Raw genomic sequence first — 17,051 nt, 5'->3', positions numbered from 1 at the left:
CTTCCCCCTCACAGCACAAGCCTTTCCCACTTTCCAGCTCATTATACTGTCTGCATTGAGGACCTCGATGGGGAGGTGTTCACAAGAAGGGTGATGGGTATGCACACGGAGATCATAGGTGCAATGGCAAGGGTGCCCGAGAGCCTGTCGGCAATGGTAAGGAGTGCGGAGGAGTCCGCCTCCAACATTGCACAGAGCTCTATGCACACCGTGCAGCTCATCCTTGGCAGTCTGCGAAGGATGGTGGACTCCGAGAGACCGTGGTGACCCAAACCTTATGCCACGTGTCATGAGCGATATGGCAGCACAGGCAGAAGCCACGCAACGTCTTAGTGCTTTAATGCAGTCAGTGGTTGCTGCCATCAAGTCTCAGATTGCTCTAATGCAGTCTGTTTGATGCCACGCAAACTCTGACTGCTGCCATTGTTGGGGATCTCACGGTATTGCAGCAGGCCAGCAATCTATGCTCCAGCAGATTGCTAGGGATGCTGAGGTGCTGTCCCGGGGGAGTGGCAATGTGTCAGTCGAGCAGGAACCTGCTGTTGGCTCTCAGGATGACAGCATTCCTGCTCCCACCACTGCCACTCCGCCATTGCCCTTGTCGCTACCTGTCATCCAGCCAGGCCAGACTGCCGCCGCCCAGCTTGAGGTGGTGCAGTTTGCAGCCGGGCCTTCCAGGCTCAGAGCTGGTCGAGGGCATCCTGCAAGGCCATCTGTAGTCCCTGGCACCCACACTCAGCAGCCTTCCACCAGCCCTGCTGCAGCCCCTGGGGACAGACTACGCAGGAGCAGTAGATTAGGAAAAGGCACTGTAAAGAGGGGAAGGAAGGGTTTGCACAAGGGTGATTATTTAATATTGTTGTATATATGTGTTTACTGAATGTTTATAAATTTATTAATGGAATTTTGCTGATTTTGTGGTGCCTCATTTCAGCTTAGCACTGTGATATGGCAAGCGAAATGGATGGAATGATGGGGATGTGGTCAGCAACCGGGATGTGGGGTAGAATTTATTGGAACCGCAGTCTGATCAGGTGATCAGGCCCCTTCCAGAAGACCGATTGAGTGGCTGTCTCCTCCCTCGCTGCTGCTCGCCCTCACCCTCCTCCTCCTGAGGTGGTGGCGCTATGTCTGGTGACAATGGCTGGGCCCTCATGATGGCCAAGTTGTGTAGCATGCAGCACACTACGACGAAAAGGGATACCCGCTCAGCCAAGTACTGGAGGGCTCTTCCTGAGCAGTCAAGGCAGCGGAACCGTTGCTTGAGCACTCCGATGGTCTGCTCAATTATGTTCCTGGTGGTGGCATAGCTCTCATTGTATGAGTGCTGAGCAGCAGTGTTGGGGTTGCGGAGGGGAGTCATGAGCCAGATGGAGAGCGGATAGCACTTGTCTCCGACCAGCCAGCCGTGAGCTTGATGAGTTGGCTGGAAGAGTGCTGGAACACCGGTCTGGCACAGGATGAAGGCATCGTGGCTGCTGCCAGGATAGCGGGCATTGACGGTGAGGATTTGCTGTCTGTGGTCGCACACCAACTGCACATTAAGTGAGTGGCATCCTTTGTGGTTACGGAATACCTCAGGATTGTTACGGAGTGCCCGCAAAGCCACGTGGGTGCAGTCAATGGTGCCCTGCACCATGGAAAAGCCCGCTATCCTGGCAAAGCCACATGCAAGCTCGTCCTACTTATCTCTGGTCATGGGGAAGGAAATGTAATCCCTTCTCCTGTAGAGAACATCTGTGACCTTCCAAATGCAGCAATGGACGGCAAACTGCGAAATGTTAGATATGTCTCCTGCTGCAGACTGGAAGGATCCGCTGGCGAAGAAATTTAGGGCGATGGTGACCTTGACGGCCAGAGAGAGCCGTGGTGGTCCTGATCTGAGGCTCGAGGTCTGGCTGCAGGAGATGGCAGAGCTCTGTGACCACGTCCTTGCTGAAGCGGGGCCTTCTAAGACACTGCTCCTCAGTTAAATTTATGTAGAAGTGCTCCCGGAATACCCTGGGAGGGTAAGGCCTCCTGTTGACAGCCCTGTTGGCCCTCCTCCCTCCGGCCACATTTTCCAATTTTTGTCTCTGCCTCTGATGCCTCCGACGTTGATGCTGAAGGGTGAGGTCGAGTGCCAGTACACCCCCCCCATTAACGTATCGAAGTGTAGTTCGAAATCTCAGCACAATGAAACTGACAATTTTTTAACAGCCAGAACACTCCTGAACTCACTGAAAATGGCTGTTTAAAAATGTCAAACTGAGAAGGCAGCATTGATTGGCCACTAAAATGAAACCAGATGCTGATCCCTTTAAATACCGCTCCTACAGCGACCATCCGACTACATCACGCCTCCTCTTCCTGCCATTGTTCACGCCAGGTGCTAAAGCAGGGGGCGGCAGTCAATTTTGCATCTGGGCTGTTAACGGGGCGTTCCACACGCGTTGACGTCACGATCTGGCAGCAGCTAAAGGCGTAGGCAGGTGCTAAATGTTATCGGCAGTGCTAAATTCCGGGTGAATGTCGCATGCGGCGTTAGATTTGTCGTGCCCCACCACAAACTAATTGGCGCCCCCCACCCAGGCGCTAACATGCCGAATTTCTCCCCATGGTATTTAAACTACCTAAACTAATTTCACATTGCAGCAGGAGAGAGAAGAGACTTTCATCTGATCTGTTTATTCAATCCCAATGTAACCATTCATCATAGGAACATTTAATAATTCTTCCATAACACAATTTACCCATGAATGACAAATATCTTGCAGCAATATAAGATTCATCTATTTTTGGGACAGGTAGGTGAATTAATAATGACTTTAAATGTTGTATATGCTGTAGCTTTTTTAACATCTTTATTAATTCTGTTGTGCACCCCACGTTAAACCAGCCTGCTTTATCTGATTGCTGTCAGGATTGATGTATACAACTGTGACACATTCAATTGTACCTTTGTAAATGTTCATCGAATGTGTATTATATTGCTGCCATTAATAATCTTTTTAACTTAGTGCATAGAGTATTTTTGGTATATTGGACTTCTGCTCCAGATTATTATATTTGGTTGCTGCAGGATATATCGCAAGTATTAGTAACTTAGAAATCAGTGTTTCATAGCAGATCTTTTAAATATTTGACAGCTGCCTTGAGACTCAGTTAAAATGTTTTTCTGTCCTAAATTATTAAAATACTTTGTGATCGTGGTGGATAATGTCACCTACTGTAAAATTGAATGATTAATGTAGTTACATATAGAATTTGAAATAAAAAGTCTGATGTTTTATTTTCTGTGCTCTCCTGCTAAGGAGAAATCAAATGAATCAAGCATACCTTTTGGATTACTAATTTTGAATCTCAGCGTCATCTGTTCTTGCATGACAACAAACTTCCTCGAGTGGCTTGCTTTATCAAAGAGCTGGCATAGGCGTGATGGGCCAAATGGCATTTTTTTTGTGTTGCAAATGTGTATTGTTCTATGGAGTGATTCCCATGTACAGGAAACTCTTTGGTATCCGGCACCGACGGGACCGGGATGGTGACGGTTGATTAAAAATTCCGGATGACGGAGAGGGTTATCTACCGAGGCTATTTTTAACAAACAAAAATTTAAAAAATCAAGAAATGTGCAGTATACAGTAATTGGGCACTCACCATCAGAATCCCATAATGCAAGATGGGGGAGATAATTCACGATAAAGATGGAGAGACAGAAAAATGGCGGATCAGAAGAGACTACCGGCAGCGCGGGAGACACATAGAAAAATGGCGGATCGGAAGAGACTACTGGCAGCGCGGGAGACACATAGAAAAATGGCGGATCGGAAGAGACTACCGGCAGCGCGGGAGAGTCAGACTCCTGTTATTGAGGTGTTCGGTCTTCCAACAGCGCCAAGAAGCCGAGTAGTGGCAGTTTGGAGAACCACCGCCACTGACTAACTCGGCCACTGTGGGAGACTCGGACTCGGCAACATTGCCAGTTATTGAGGTGTTATTTTTGGAGTATGAATTTTGCCGGTTAATAGAGAATTCCGGTATTTAGGTGCCATTTAAACGAGAGTTTCCTGTAGTTGAGAATTAGTGAGTACTTATTTCTGCCTTGTTGCACTTAGACCTGTATGGGCCAGATTTTACTGTAGAAATAACGGTGAGGCTAACAGCACTCGTTGCTTAAAGTGTAAATTGGACAGCATCTGCTGGTGACCGCGTATGTGCAATTAAACAGGGAAATCAGAAAGTTGCTGTCCGAGTTACCCTGCTTCTCCAGAAGCTGTGCTGTACTGTCGAGAGACTCTGCATTGAAATACACGGAATGGCGTGAAGTTGCTGTACTTGCGTGATATATACCCACTAAACTCGCCATAAAAAGTTGGGGCTTGTCCATTCCAGTGTAAGTAAATTTTTAAAGAAAGACCGACTTGCATCTATAATAGTGCCTTTCACGACCACTGGACATCCCAAAGCGCTTTACAGCCAATGAAGTATTTTTTGAAGTGTAGTCACTGTTGTAATGTAGGAAACATGGCAGCCAATTTGCGCATGCAAACAGCAATGTGATAATAACCAGATAATTTGTTTTTAGTGACATTGGTTGAGGGATAAATATTGGCCAGGACATCGGGGAGAACTCCCCTGCTCTTCTCCAAAATAGTGCCATAGGATCTTTTACCTGAGAGAGCAGACGGGCCTCGGTTTAATTTCTCATCCAAAAGACGGCACTTCCGACAGTGCAGCACTCCCTCAGTATTGCACTGGAGTGTTAGCCTAGACGTTTGTGCTCAAGTCCCCTGGAGTGGGACTCTAACTCACAATCTTCTGACTCAGAGGTGAGGGTGCTACCAACTGAGCCGCAGCTGATGCATGGCGTGAGAAGGCTCAAGTCTTTTAGTGGCATGATAACTCAAGTACTGCTAAACAACCTCTCTGGCACTGAAAATTAACTTTTACAAGTATGGAGACTCATTCCTTCAAATTTTAATTGTTGTTGGAGATTTAAAAAAATTTAATAACATTTTTTAACTTTTCCTCTCTTTAATCGTTATCTCTTAATCCCATCTTTTTTTCCCCTCCCTCTCTTTCACTTTCTGTACCTGATTTGACATTGAATTAAATATTCTAACTGATGCTTCCTGGCTCAGACCCTGCACTGTTCATTAGTGATTCTTCAATCTGATTGGTTAAGGAGATACACAGTTGCTTTCCCTGTTCACACAGGTCACAGATTCTCTGTAATAACAACAGAAAAAGCTGGAAAAACTCAGCAGGCCAGGCAACATCCGTAGAGAGAAACCGAGTCAAAGGCCCAGAAATTCGGGTCAGAGGCTTCCCACTGGTGCAAGCCTCCGACCTGCACTTACCTGGCGCGTCGGCCGTTGAGCTGTGGGCCCGCGTGGTATTCCGATCCTGGGCCTCCTCCAACTGCCGGCGTGTAGTGCTTGTGTATCCCAGGGGCGCAGTTAGTTTGAAGCGTTCCCTGGGATCACGTGGGCCATGGAGAGCCAATGGTAGCAGGGAATGCTTCATTCATAAATTTGACAGGAAGAGCTGTCAAACCTATAGATCCTATAAGCCACAAAACATAACTAAAACTTCAAATAAATTTTTTTTTAAATCACATTTTTAAAATAGCTATAAATTACATGAAATAACTATTTTAAACAATGTAAATTTTTGAAAAAATTAATTACATTTTCTAACAGGGCTAAAAATAAACTTACCTTTAAAGTATTTAAAAATAATAAACCTGTGGAAAAAATGTTTTAATTTTAATTAATTCACCACTTACCTTGTTAAAAGCAGGCCTTGCGCCTGCTTTTTAAAAGTGTAACTCCTGGAGACTTACCCTCCCGGAGAAACCTGCAAAAAAAACGTAAGTTCGATGCGCACGCACTGCCTCTCCGGTGCACGCGTTGCACCTGTCAACCCCTTCTTTCAAGGGAACGGAAGTTCCGGTTTCCCAGTGCATACTCACGCGTGGGGACCCGAATTTCTGGGCCATTGTTTCAGGTCGAAATCCTTCTTCAGAACTGAGAAAAAAAGGCAGGAAATGAAACCGATTAAAAGGCAGTTTGGGGGCTGCAAAATGGGGGAGGGGATGAAAGAAGAGACATTCAGAGACATTCAAGGGGAGACGAGATGGTAATAGGACAGGTAAAGAAACAAACTTAGATGAAGTGTGAAATGCGCTGGCAGAGTGAAAGACAGCTGCCATGTGGGAGAGAAAAAAAAGGAAGAGGCACAAACCAAAAGTGTGGATAAAAAATATAATAGTGGCCGAGGTTATGATCTGAAATTGTTGAACTCGGTCCGGAAGGCTGTAAAGTGCCTAATCGGAAGATGAGGTGCTGTTCCTCGAGCTTACGCTGAGTTTCCGTGGAACAATGCAAGAGGCTGCAGACGGTGAGGTCTGAGTGGGAATGGGTGCTGTGCTGAAATGGCTTTCAAATTACAGTAAGTTCCAGTGCAAAATCCCATCGAAAATCTGTGTGCAAGTAAACCGCTGGTACCGTTTGTTCACTGCTGAAAGCAAAATCCGGCCCAATATTATTTTCATTTAACCAATGTGAACAGTTAACAGCATGCAGAGAAGTGATCAACTTTTAGCAGTCATGACTGACAAAAAAGTCAGATTTTCTCATTTTTTGTTCTCTTCTTCAGGTATAAAATTACAAAAATAATGCAGCTTTGTGGATAACATAAAATTTTTCATAAACAGGAAAATCATTTCACAGTTTTTATATTGCTTTTTGTTAGAGAAATCTATGGATGTTCTGGATCCTGATGAAGAGCGCAGGATGCAGATAAAAAGACAGGAGCAGGCCACTCGCTCGGCGAGGATTCTGTATGTTCTGCAGCAGCAAGTGAGAACCAAGATTATCTATATATATAAAAGGATACTTCTGTCTGTCATTCCGTCTGTCTGTCTGTCTTGAATAAACTCGAAAGTTATAGAGCGTACCTACACGTGCGTTACGTCGAAAGAAAGCTGACGATTCCAGAACCGTCATAAGCGCATTTACTTTTCGGTCGCACTAAAATTGTTCACACGTTATGCAAAAAACTTCAAAATTAAACTCATTATCTGCTAATAGCATTGATTGACTGACGTCAAGGTCGACCAATCCTGTGCCGTCACGATTGACCAATCCTACAGTTCAGTCGCCTGATGGTTGGCCAATCGCTGCGTCTGTGGGTGGGACTAATGCTTTTCAACTCGGGCATCGGGCAGCCATTGCTTCACTACTTCCAGCTCAAAATCTGCTAATCCAGCTTCTAAAAAGTTAGTATCTCTTTTAAAAATAACATCACATTTACCAAAAACGCTTTATAAGTACTTTCACTTTCATCTTTGAAGCTATTAAAAGGTAGAAATGTTGCCTGGCAGCAGATTCACAAAGGGACACAGAGACAGGCCCCAAAGCCTGGGACTCGATTTAAAACGTTGCCCGGCAGCAGATTCACACACGGACAGACAGACAGGCCCTAAAGCCTGGGACTCGACTTAAACCGCCCGGCCCAAAACAGCCCTGGCAAAGCCGGGCTCCCCCAGCTAGTATGTTAATAAATAGATAGTTAATCGCAGTCAGTTTTTTCCATTATGGGTCAAATCCTGGTGACACAATTTGTAAACTTGTTAATATGGAGAATGAGAGATCAGCAAGGAACACTCTAACCTCACCAATTTGCCACTTGCAAATGCAGAAATGGCTTTGTATAATATGTTCTTTATTTGGATAATCTGCAATAGTACCATTGTAGTTAATGAGTTGGCTGCTGACTTTCAAATCTTAACCAACCTTCTGATGATTTTATGATTTGTAATGATAGTATTTGAGCTTTTCCCAAAGTTAATTCTTGCCTATTGGTCATAGAAACTTTATTGTAGGAGACTGGAATTTCCATGAATTAATTTTTCAGGATATTTTTCTTGCAAATGTATATCACTGCTCCTTTTTATAAATAGTTTTCTGACTTAAATGTACAGAAATTTCTGCTTCAAATTGTTGAAAAAAGGCAGCTTGTATGGTAAATACTAACTTTTGGATATCTCCGTTTAATGTGTTAGAAGTTGAAGTTTTATTGGAAACCGAAATGTGTAGCAGCTAAAATGGGAGCTTAAGTGAATACATTGGATAGGATGGTCTTCATATAAATCACAGTAAAATCCTGTGTTTATATTTCAAAATGCAATAATTTGGACAAAATTAATTTTTGTGATAATTTAAATGCTTCAGGAAGATCCAGGTGTGTCTGCAACCAAATTATTTTCCCCCAGAGTAACTTGGAAATGGCAATAATAATGGAACAAAATAATCTTTTATGTCCAGTCAGTGCAATGTTTTTCTCTTGATCTTGTACTCCTCTATTATTTAATTAAGGTAAATGAAATACAGGAAGAGATAGAAAAACAAAGTCCACATAAAATAAAACACACCAAAAAGGTAAGAAAATCAAATATATAGATTGTGTTTGCAACTATATGAACTTGATGGAAGTGGATTTCTTTTCTGGTAAAGATTAACGTACTGCATTTATTCTCAAATGAGAGGTTAATTTTTGTAAGGTAGTAAGTTTTTATTTTTTTCAGGAGTAGTTAACTTTTATAGACTTTAATAAAAAAATTATTACTTGGACTCAAGAGGTGAAATATATTGGCTCAGATTTTCCTGTCAAAATAACGGTAAGGTTAATGGCGCTCGCCGTTATTTATGTGCAAATGGTACAGCAACTTCAGGCGAGGGGCAAGCCAGGTGGTTAAACTCAAATAACAAAGTTGCTGTCCAAGTTGTGCCACTCTGCCGTTGGCTTCACAAAAATGACATCTTGCTGTCTGCCTCACCGTTGGCATGCATTGAATGGAGTGAAGTTGCTGTATTTGCGAGGTAGATACGAACTAAACACGCCACAAAAAGTTAAGTCTTGTCCATTTCAGTTTAAGTACCCTTTTAACAACGTGATAAGTGTTAATTACTGCCAGTCAACCTCTGGCACTGAAAATGAACTATAACAAGTGTGGCGTCTCATTCCTTCAGGTTTTAATTGTTGGAAATTTTAAAAATGTTAAAAAATGTAAAATTTACTTTTCCTTTTTGCCTTTTTTCTCTCTCTTAATAGATGTTTTTCTTTCCCCCTCTTTCTCTTTCTGCACCTGATTTGACTTTGAATTCACCTGCTCTAATTTACACTTCCTTCTCCGTCCTTGCACTGTTACTTTCACAATCTTTCAATCTGATTGGTTAAGGAGATACTCAGTTGCTTTCCCTGTTCACACCGCTCCCAGATACAGGAAACTTTCTGATATCCGGCACTGACGGGACCGAGCTGGTGCCGTACCATCAAAAGTGCCGGACATACCAGCGTTAATGTTGAGAGATACGGAACTGAAAAGCTCCGTGTGAATCAACAAACCCTGTTGCTTCAACAGCTTCAAAACAGTCGGCTGCAGCTGTTGCTATAGCTACAGACCTTGCAGTGCCTGACCTGGGGGGGAAAAAGCAACGAGAACTAAAAAAACTTGTAGAAAACGGCTCCTGATTTTTGCCGTTAGATCGAGTATTCCGGACATATAACCTCCGGATAAACCAAAGTCTCCTGTACCCTGTTTCCCTCACTGCAACATTATCAGCTTGCACTTTCAACAACTTGCCACGCAAAATATTTAAAAACCTAAATGTGCAAGTCTAACTAACGCAGGTGCCGTTAGATGCCATGTGGCAGCAAAATTTGGTCCATTAAGTGAAAAAGTAGTGCAGCTTATTTTTTTAATTCCTTGGGTAATGTCAATATAAATGTCAAGTTTTATGTTGTTAGCTCATCTTTATCAAAAGCATGGGTAAATAATGATTCTACCGAGAGTAAATTAATGACGAGTTCTAACAGAAATGTTTCTGAAACGGATATTATTGCAGTTTTTATATGTTTCAGTCTCGAGCTATGTCTCGGTTAGCAGCTGCACACAGAGGAGCTATCCGTGCATTACAAATGTTTGTTGGTCAGCTTTCTGGCCAATCCGAGCAGCAGATTCCTGCCTACTACAAGGAGCTGGGTCAGTTGATTCGACAGCTTTCCCTTTGCTCTGCCAGACTGGAAAGTGGCATGGACTCTTCCATACCAGAAACCATTATTGATATCCTGCAGCAAGTTGAGGTAAGTCTTGAGTAAGAACTATCGATGTGTAATACCATTAATAATATTATTAAAGCACTAAAATGAGGTTTGAAATTAGGGGCACCTGTATAATCTGGGCACTTTAATAGTATTTGTGAACTCATGAAATGCCCAAAATACACAACCAATGGACAGCCATTTTCCCTTTCCTCCCAATGGCTTTGTGTGAGCTCACGTTCTCCTCTCATTTGGTACTGTAAAATAGACTGACTCACTGGTGCTACATATTGAGTATGAGAACGTTTGGCATACAAGGTTATTTGGTCTTTCTTACCTGCATGAATTTATCTCTTGGGGTTGATTTTTACAAAGTCCCATTTTCTGCTTTTTCCCGATACCCTTTATGTTCTTTAATTATCCAGTACCTTTTTGAATGCTGTAATCAACTTAATTGATTTCGCATCAATTGCCACTTCTGGCAAAGCCTTCTATATTTGTATTAACTCTTTGCTTGCAGAAGTTTCTTCTAATCACTCCCTTTAGTATTTAGTGTGGCCTTTAGTCTTCAATTTATCAACCAATGAAAATTATCTACTCCCCCCCCCCCCCCCCCCCCCTCAATCTTCTCAATTTAAAGGAATAAAGCCTTAATTTCTCTAGCCTTTTATAACTCGGACCTGTCGGTCTCTGTTACCATGTTGGTTAATTTTATATTGTACTTTCTCCAGGGTTGTTGTATCTCTCGTGCAGCATGGAGCTCAAAACTGCACACAGTATTGCAGATGTGGCTTAACCATCATTTTGTACAGTCATCATGATCTTTATTTTGTATTTAATTCCTCTTGATTTAAACCCCAAATCCTATTTGGCTTCATAATGATTTTTTTTAATTGTCCACCAGCATTTTGTATCTGCATACCTGGATTCCTTTGCTCTTCCATCGCATTGCGAAAATTACCATTTAAGATATGTTTCCATTCTTTAATCTCGTTCGCAAAATGCATTGCCTCGCACTTTTCTGTATTAAACTGCATCTGCCTACCCTTCTAGCCTGTTTATAGCCACCTGATTTTACAAAGTCCCATTTTCTGCATTCCTTCTGGCAGTTTCTACTCCTTGCCGCTATAACGCCGACTAAATTGGGGGTAGGGTAGGAAAAGGGGCAATTTATACAACTCCAACAGTTACACAACTATCAAAATAGAATTCAACCAAGGTAGTATTCACATAACCATCATTCTCTTCATCCAACCAAAGTGTAAACGATGTCACTTGTACCTCTGTGGTCATGGCCACCTAGCAATATCCGGTTCATTATTCCACAGTGCACAGTAGAGTACCATGTCCAGCAAAAACTCTGCTCAGAATGTGCAAGCCTCTTTTTAGGTTTGAAAATACCACTCAAATACAGTGCATATATGATTGTTAATAGAATGCAATACAGTCCCCACCACTTATGCCGTCCACGCTTATCACGGGCAGTTGCCTGTATTGGGAAAATAACGCTAACCATTTGCCAATTACAAAGGCACAGCTTGTAACTTACTACGTGCTTTGGCTATTTTGGGCAGTACAATAAGTTCTTCACCTCGTAAATCCCCTGTACTTACCGATTTACGTACTGTTATTTTGAAATCTTGGAGGCAGGATGTCATTTTGGGAGAAAGGTCTTCTTGTGAAATTGTTTGTCTTGGTAATTGGATTCCAGCTAAAGTATTAACAGTTTCATCATGAAGTCTAAAATGTACTGAACATACCTAATCAATCTTTTGTTGGCAAGAACAAAAGCTTTAATAGACTACTGTGTTTGTGTAATATTCAGTTGCCTAGTAGGGTTTTATCAGTTAAAACCTAAAACTTCAATTTTAATGAATTATATTGTATAGATGCGATTGTGTTACTGCCTATGTAAATTCTGATCATATTGATTAACCTTTTCATTATGATTTAATTGATGCTGCTTCTGTAATAAAGTATAAAAATCTTAATATGTAGACTAGCTCAGTGCTTTGAGCTTCCATATGTTGCTTCATGGACTGGTAGGACATGTACTTATTAAGATTCCCCCCATAATAATTTGCCAAACTTCAGCTTGAGGAGGAAATTTAAAGCGGAATTGTTACAGCTTATTATCATGCACCTCCTAGTGTCTGGTCAGAGAGCAGAAATCTGCAAGCTGATCAGCCGCCCACTCGAACCAGGGATGGCCTGGGGAGACCTCGAGTGTGAAGGAAGGAACAAAATCCATGAAGGAATGTAAAGTCTTGCCTCAGAAGCCAAATATGTTTTATCTTGTGAATTTATCAGGACCTGGATTCACTGCTTGGGAAGCAACACGCTCAAAAAAAATCAAATCAATTGCCACAGAGAGCCCGAAGTGTTTCTCCACCAAGCAGGAAAAGATCCCATGGCAGACACAGAAGCCGTTCTGCTGAAAGAGCACCAAAATCGCCCATCACAAAGGACACTGTTTCATGTGTGCTCAAACAATTACCTCCTCTTAAGAGACTGCAGATTGGTAAGTCAGACAGTTTCTTTAAAAAACATTGGAGTCATTCCCTCTAACCCTGATGAGATACTAAGATTGAGTAAGGAAAAGGAGGGATTTAGTGTGTTGATAGTGCTTCTGAAATGTAAATGCAAATTTTCACCTAACATTAGCAGAACCAAATTATGTTACTTTGCCTTTGTAATAGATAATTGTAATGAATCCTAATCACGGCCAAAACTGGACACGGTACTTAAGGTATAGTCTGACCAGAGCATTATGCAGTTAATCATGATGATCTCTGACTTGTATGCTATTGTTTTGGCTATAGTTCAACATTGTATTGGCTTTGTTGATTGCTGCTCTGCATTGGTTGGACACAATGAGCATCAAGTCTACTAAGACTCCGATTTCTTTCAACTTCTTCCTTGGCTATTTCATTACCATTCATGAATTGCGTGTGTTTCCCATTTTTCCTTGCTATCTGTCGTATTTTATACTTGTCAGCATTAAATTTCACCTGCCATTGATTTGCCCACATACCTATCTTGTCTAACTCATTCTGCAATAACTGAACTGCCACTTTAAATTCCACTGCCCCATCTAATTTGGTGTCATCTGGAAATTTGAATAATTGGCATTGAGTTTCTGAATGACTGAGTGATGTAAATTAACATGGAAACTGTTGTGTCTCAAGGGGTTTTATACCCTTACCTATATAACAATTAAGAAGGACTCCGGGGTGGAGAGTTTAGTTAACGGCCATTTTATTTACAATGTGCTTCTTCACTCAATGCACTACATTTCCCAAGGTGCATTGCAAATCACCACTACGGTATCCCATGCGGGACAATTCTAATACACATTCAAAATACACAACATATTTCCTCCCCCTTAAAATAGAATGTCCACAAAACAGAATAACTGAAAATGACTATAACTTTGGAAGAGAGGGTAGACTGCCTCTACATTCCGCTAACCCTGGGGATTATTCTGCCCCATGCACACAGGTTAGCACTAACTGTAACTAAGGCGCTCTGGAGGCTGCCTTTCTCTTTGGGGGTAACGCCTAGTCTCAGGAGCAGGCTCTGGCTGGCTCTCCCGTGACCCTGCAGGCGTGGCTTCCTCCTTCGATGGCACAAGAGTGGATGGTGCCACCATCTCAGGGTCGGACGACCAGTCCCTGCTGGAGCCCCCAGCAGGTCCTTGATCCTCTGTTTCTTGGGTTACCTGTGGCGACTGTCTTGGCAGTAACTGGTCTACATGCCGTCTCCATGTTCAGTCGTCTCCGGTGCGGACTCGGTATGAAACGGGGCCCGTCTTTTGAATGACCATAGCCGGGACCCACCGCTCCGGGGTGGTGTAGTTACGCGCGAGGACTTTGCCCCCCACCACAAAGTGTCGTTCTTTGGACCTCTGAGCTCGCCTGCTGACTTGATCCTGCTGATTGGCGTGCACCACTGCTTCTGTGGACGTTGGCCTCAGCAGGTCAAGGCGTGTCCGTAGCTGCCTTCCCATGAGTAGGTAAGCAGGAGATGCTCCAGTCGTAGCATGAGGCGTGTTTCGGTATTTCAGCAAGAAAGCATTCAGGCGCTGCTTTAGAGGAGCATCACTTCTTGCCGCTTTCAACGCGCGTTTCAGCGTTCTGACAAATCTCTCCGCCAATCCATTCGTGGATGGATGATCAGGCGCGGAGAGCGTGTGCTGGATTCCATTGCTCTTGAGGAACTCCTCCATCTCCTGGGATGCGAACTGTGTTCCATTGTCGGTTACGATCTGCTCCGGCAGACCAAATCGCCCGAACATCTCTCTGAGTCTTGATGGTTTTCTCCGTAGTGGTAGTGGACATTACTGCAACCTCCGGCCATTTGGAATGGGAGTCCACCGCGACCAGGAACATCGCTCCTTCCACTGGTCCCGCGAAGTCCAGATGGATCCGTTGCCACGGTGTCGCTGGCCATTCCCATGGATGCAGTGGCACTGCTCTTGGCGTATCCCTGGTTGTCTCGCATGATGGGCATGATTTCACTTCAACTTCAATTTCATGATCCAGACCGGGCCACCAGAAGTAGCTTCATGCCAGCTCCTTCATCCGGACAATACCACAATGTCCTGAGTGCAGCTCGTTGAGGACATGTTTCCGCAGCTTTGGTGGTATGATCACTCGCATGCCCCAAAGGAGGCATCCTGACGTGACAGACAACTCCTTCCCTCTTGACAGGTAAGGTAGGAGCTCAGGTGGTGCGTCTGACACCCGTGATCCGTCTCCTCGCATCACCCGATCCAGCACCTTGGATAGCGTAGTGTCCACTCTGGTCTCTTTCTTGACCTGCCGGGCCGTGACAGGGGCATTGCTCACCATGTCATAGTAGAAAATCTTCTGCTCACAGCCTTCAGAGGGCAGGCAGCGGAAGTCTTGACAATCCGTCCGCATTGCCATGTGCTGCTGACCTCCGGTATTTGATGTTGTAATTGTGAGCGCTTAACATCAGAGCCCAGCGCTGCATCCTGCACGCTGCCAGGGAGGGTATTCCTGTGTGTGGACCAAAGATCGATGTCAGAGGATGATGATCCGTCAGCACGGTGAATTTCCTTCCGAACAAGTAGTGATGGAACTTTTTGATTCCAAAGATGATGCCCAAAGCCTCTCTTTCAATCTGCGGGTATTTCACCTCCGCCTTGCTCAGGGACCTTGACGCGAATGCAATCGGCTTCTCTTCGCCTGAGGGAAAGATGTGGGACACGACCGCGCCGACGCCATAAGGCAACGCGTCACAGGCCAGCTGAATCTGCAACGACGGGTAAAAGTGCGTCAACATTCTGGGGTCAGTCAAAGCTGCTTTGGCTTTCTTGAATGCAGCTTCGCACTCCTTCGTCCACACCCAGGCCTTGCCCTGACACAGCAACTCATGTAATGGCTTCAACAGCGATGCCAGCTGTGGAATAAACTTTCTGTAATAGTTCAGGAGACCTAAGAATGACCGCAGCTGGCCGACATTTGTAGGTGCAGGAGCGTCGGCAATGGCTTTCACTTTCGACGGTGCTGCGTGTAGGCCGTCCGCGTCGATGACATGACCTAGGTACTCCACTGATGGCTTGAAAAATTTGCATTTGTCCTTGCGAACACGTAAGCCATGTTCTTCAAGTCTTCCCAGTGTCTTCGTCAGGTTCTGCAGATGCTCGTTGTCGTCCTTTCCTGTGACAAGGATATCGTCGAGATAACATTGTACCCCTGGAATGCCGCTTAAGATCTGGTCCATAGCCCACTGAAACAATGCTGGTGCTGACGTTATACCAAAGGGTAGGCGGCAGTACCTGTAGAGGCCCTTGTGGGTGGTGATGGTGAGGTACTTCTGTGAGTCCTCTTCTACATGCATCTGCAAGTAGGCTTGGCATAGATCAATCTTGCTACACTTCTGACCGCCTGCTAGACCCGCGAAAAGATCTTCAATGATGGGGAGGGGGTACTGTTCAGCTGAGAGCACAGGATTCACTGTTACTTTGAAATCTCCACATAAGCGAACTGCGCCGTCACTCTTCATCACTGGTACCACGGGCGTGGCCCACTCACTGTGCGAAACCGGCACCAGGACCCCTATCTTGACCAGACGCTCCAGGTCAGCCTCCACCTTTGGTCTGAGGGCGTAGGGAATGTTCCTGGCCTTCAGGAATCGTGGCTGGCTGTCAGGCTTCACCTTGAGTTTGGCCGTAATCCCCTTCATACTCCCCAATTCTCCGTCAAAGACAGCCGCATGCTTTGTCAACACTGCCGCTAGCCCCGCCTCTTCGACTGACACCGCATTCACTTTTTTCCAATCCAGATGAATTTTCTCCAACCATGGCCTGCCCATCAGGGATGGATAGTCACCCTTGACCACGTAAACTGGCAGCATCACGGTTTGTCCATTAAGCTCCACCTTTACCTCCGTCTTACCCAGCATTGGGACTGTTTCCCCAGTGTAGGTCTTTAAGATGAGCTTGGCCGACGTCAGTGATAAGTGGTTCAGTTTTTCTTTGAATAGCTTCTCTGAAATCAAGGAGACAGCGGCCCACGTATCCAGCGACTGGTATTCCCTCTAGTAGTGGAGTGACTCCATAGTCTGATGAGCCTCCATTCACCGTTAACACATGGAGATTCAGCTCCCCATCAGAGTCTGTGTCACTGTCTTCCTGTTCTTGTTTAACCATGTGTAGGTTTTTCTTTTTAGAACGCCAGTTGGATGTGTTTCCCTGTTTGTTTTTGTGTGTCTCTGTGTAGGGTTGTTTGCTTTGCCCTTTACACACACGTTCAATGTGTCCTTTCTTTTCACATTTCCGACAGGTCAGGTCTTTACACCAGCAGTCAGATGGCTGATGACCTGACCTTCCACATCTGTAACACTCTCTGGCGCCCCTTTCATGCTTATCCGGTGTAGCTGCTACCCTGTGCACTCTTGTTGCAGCCCCCAACAGCTGTGCATCTTTAGCTGCT

General features: G+C 44.5%; 1 protein-coding gene across 6 annotated transcripts in view; it reads left to right on the top strand.

The window, feature by feature from the left end:
- Window positions 1-17,051, top strand: part of kiaa0753 (KIAA0753 ortholog) — an 88,803-nt gene that overhangs the window by 27,618 nt on the left and 44,134 nt on the right. For all 6 annotated transcript variants that reach the window (XM_085965046.1, XM_085965047.1, XM_085965045.1 and 3 more), the window contains 4 exons: window positions 6,739-6,845; window positions 8,364-8,426; window positions 9,910-10,131; window positions 12,400-12,610. In XM_085965046.1, the coding sequence (XP_085821172.1) occupies window positions 6,739-6,845; window positions 8,364-8,426; window positions 9,910-10,131; window positions 12,400-12,610 (603 nt within the window). The remainder of the gene's footprint in view (window positions 1-6,738; window positions 6,846-8,363; window positions 8,427-9,909; window positions 10,132-12,399; window positions 12,611-17,051) is intronic.

Source organism: Somniosus microcephalus, chromosome 22 (genome assembly GCF_052327205.1).
Source record: "Somniosus microcephalus isolate GS21.2 chromosome 22, FLI_Smic_1.0, whole genome shotgun sequence".
NCBI classification, from domain to species: domain Eukaryota; kingdom Metazoa; phylum Chordata; class Chondrichthyes; order Squaliformes; family Somniosidae; genus Somniosus; species Somniosus microcephalus.
Note: the sequence above shows the minus strand (reverse complement) of the source record. Positions and strands in the feature narration are given on the sequence as shown.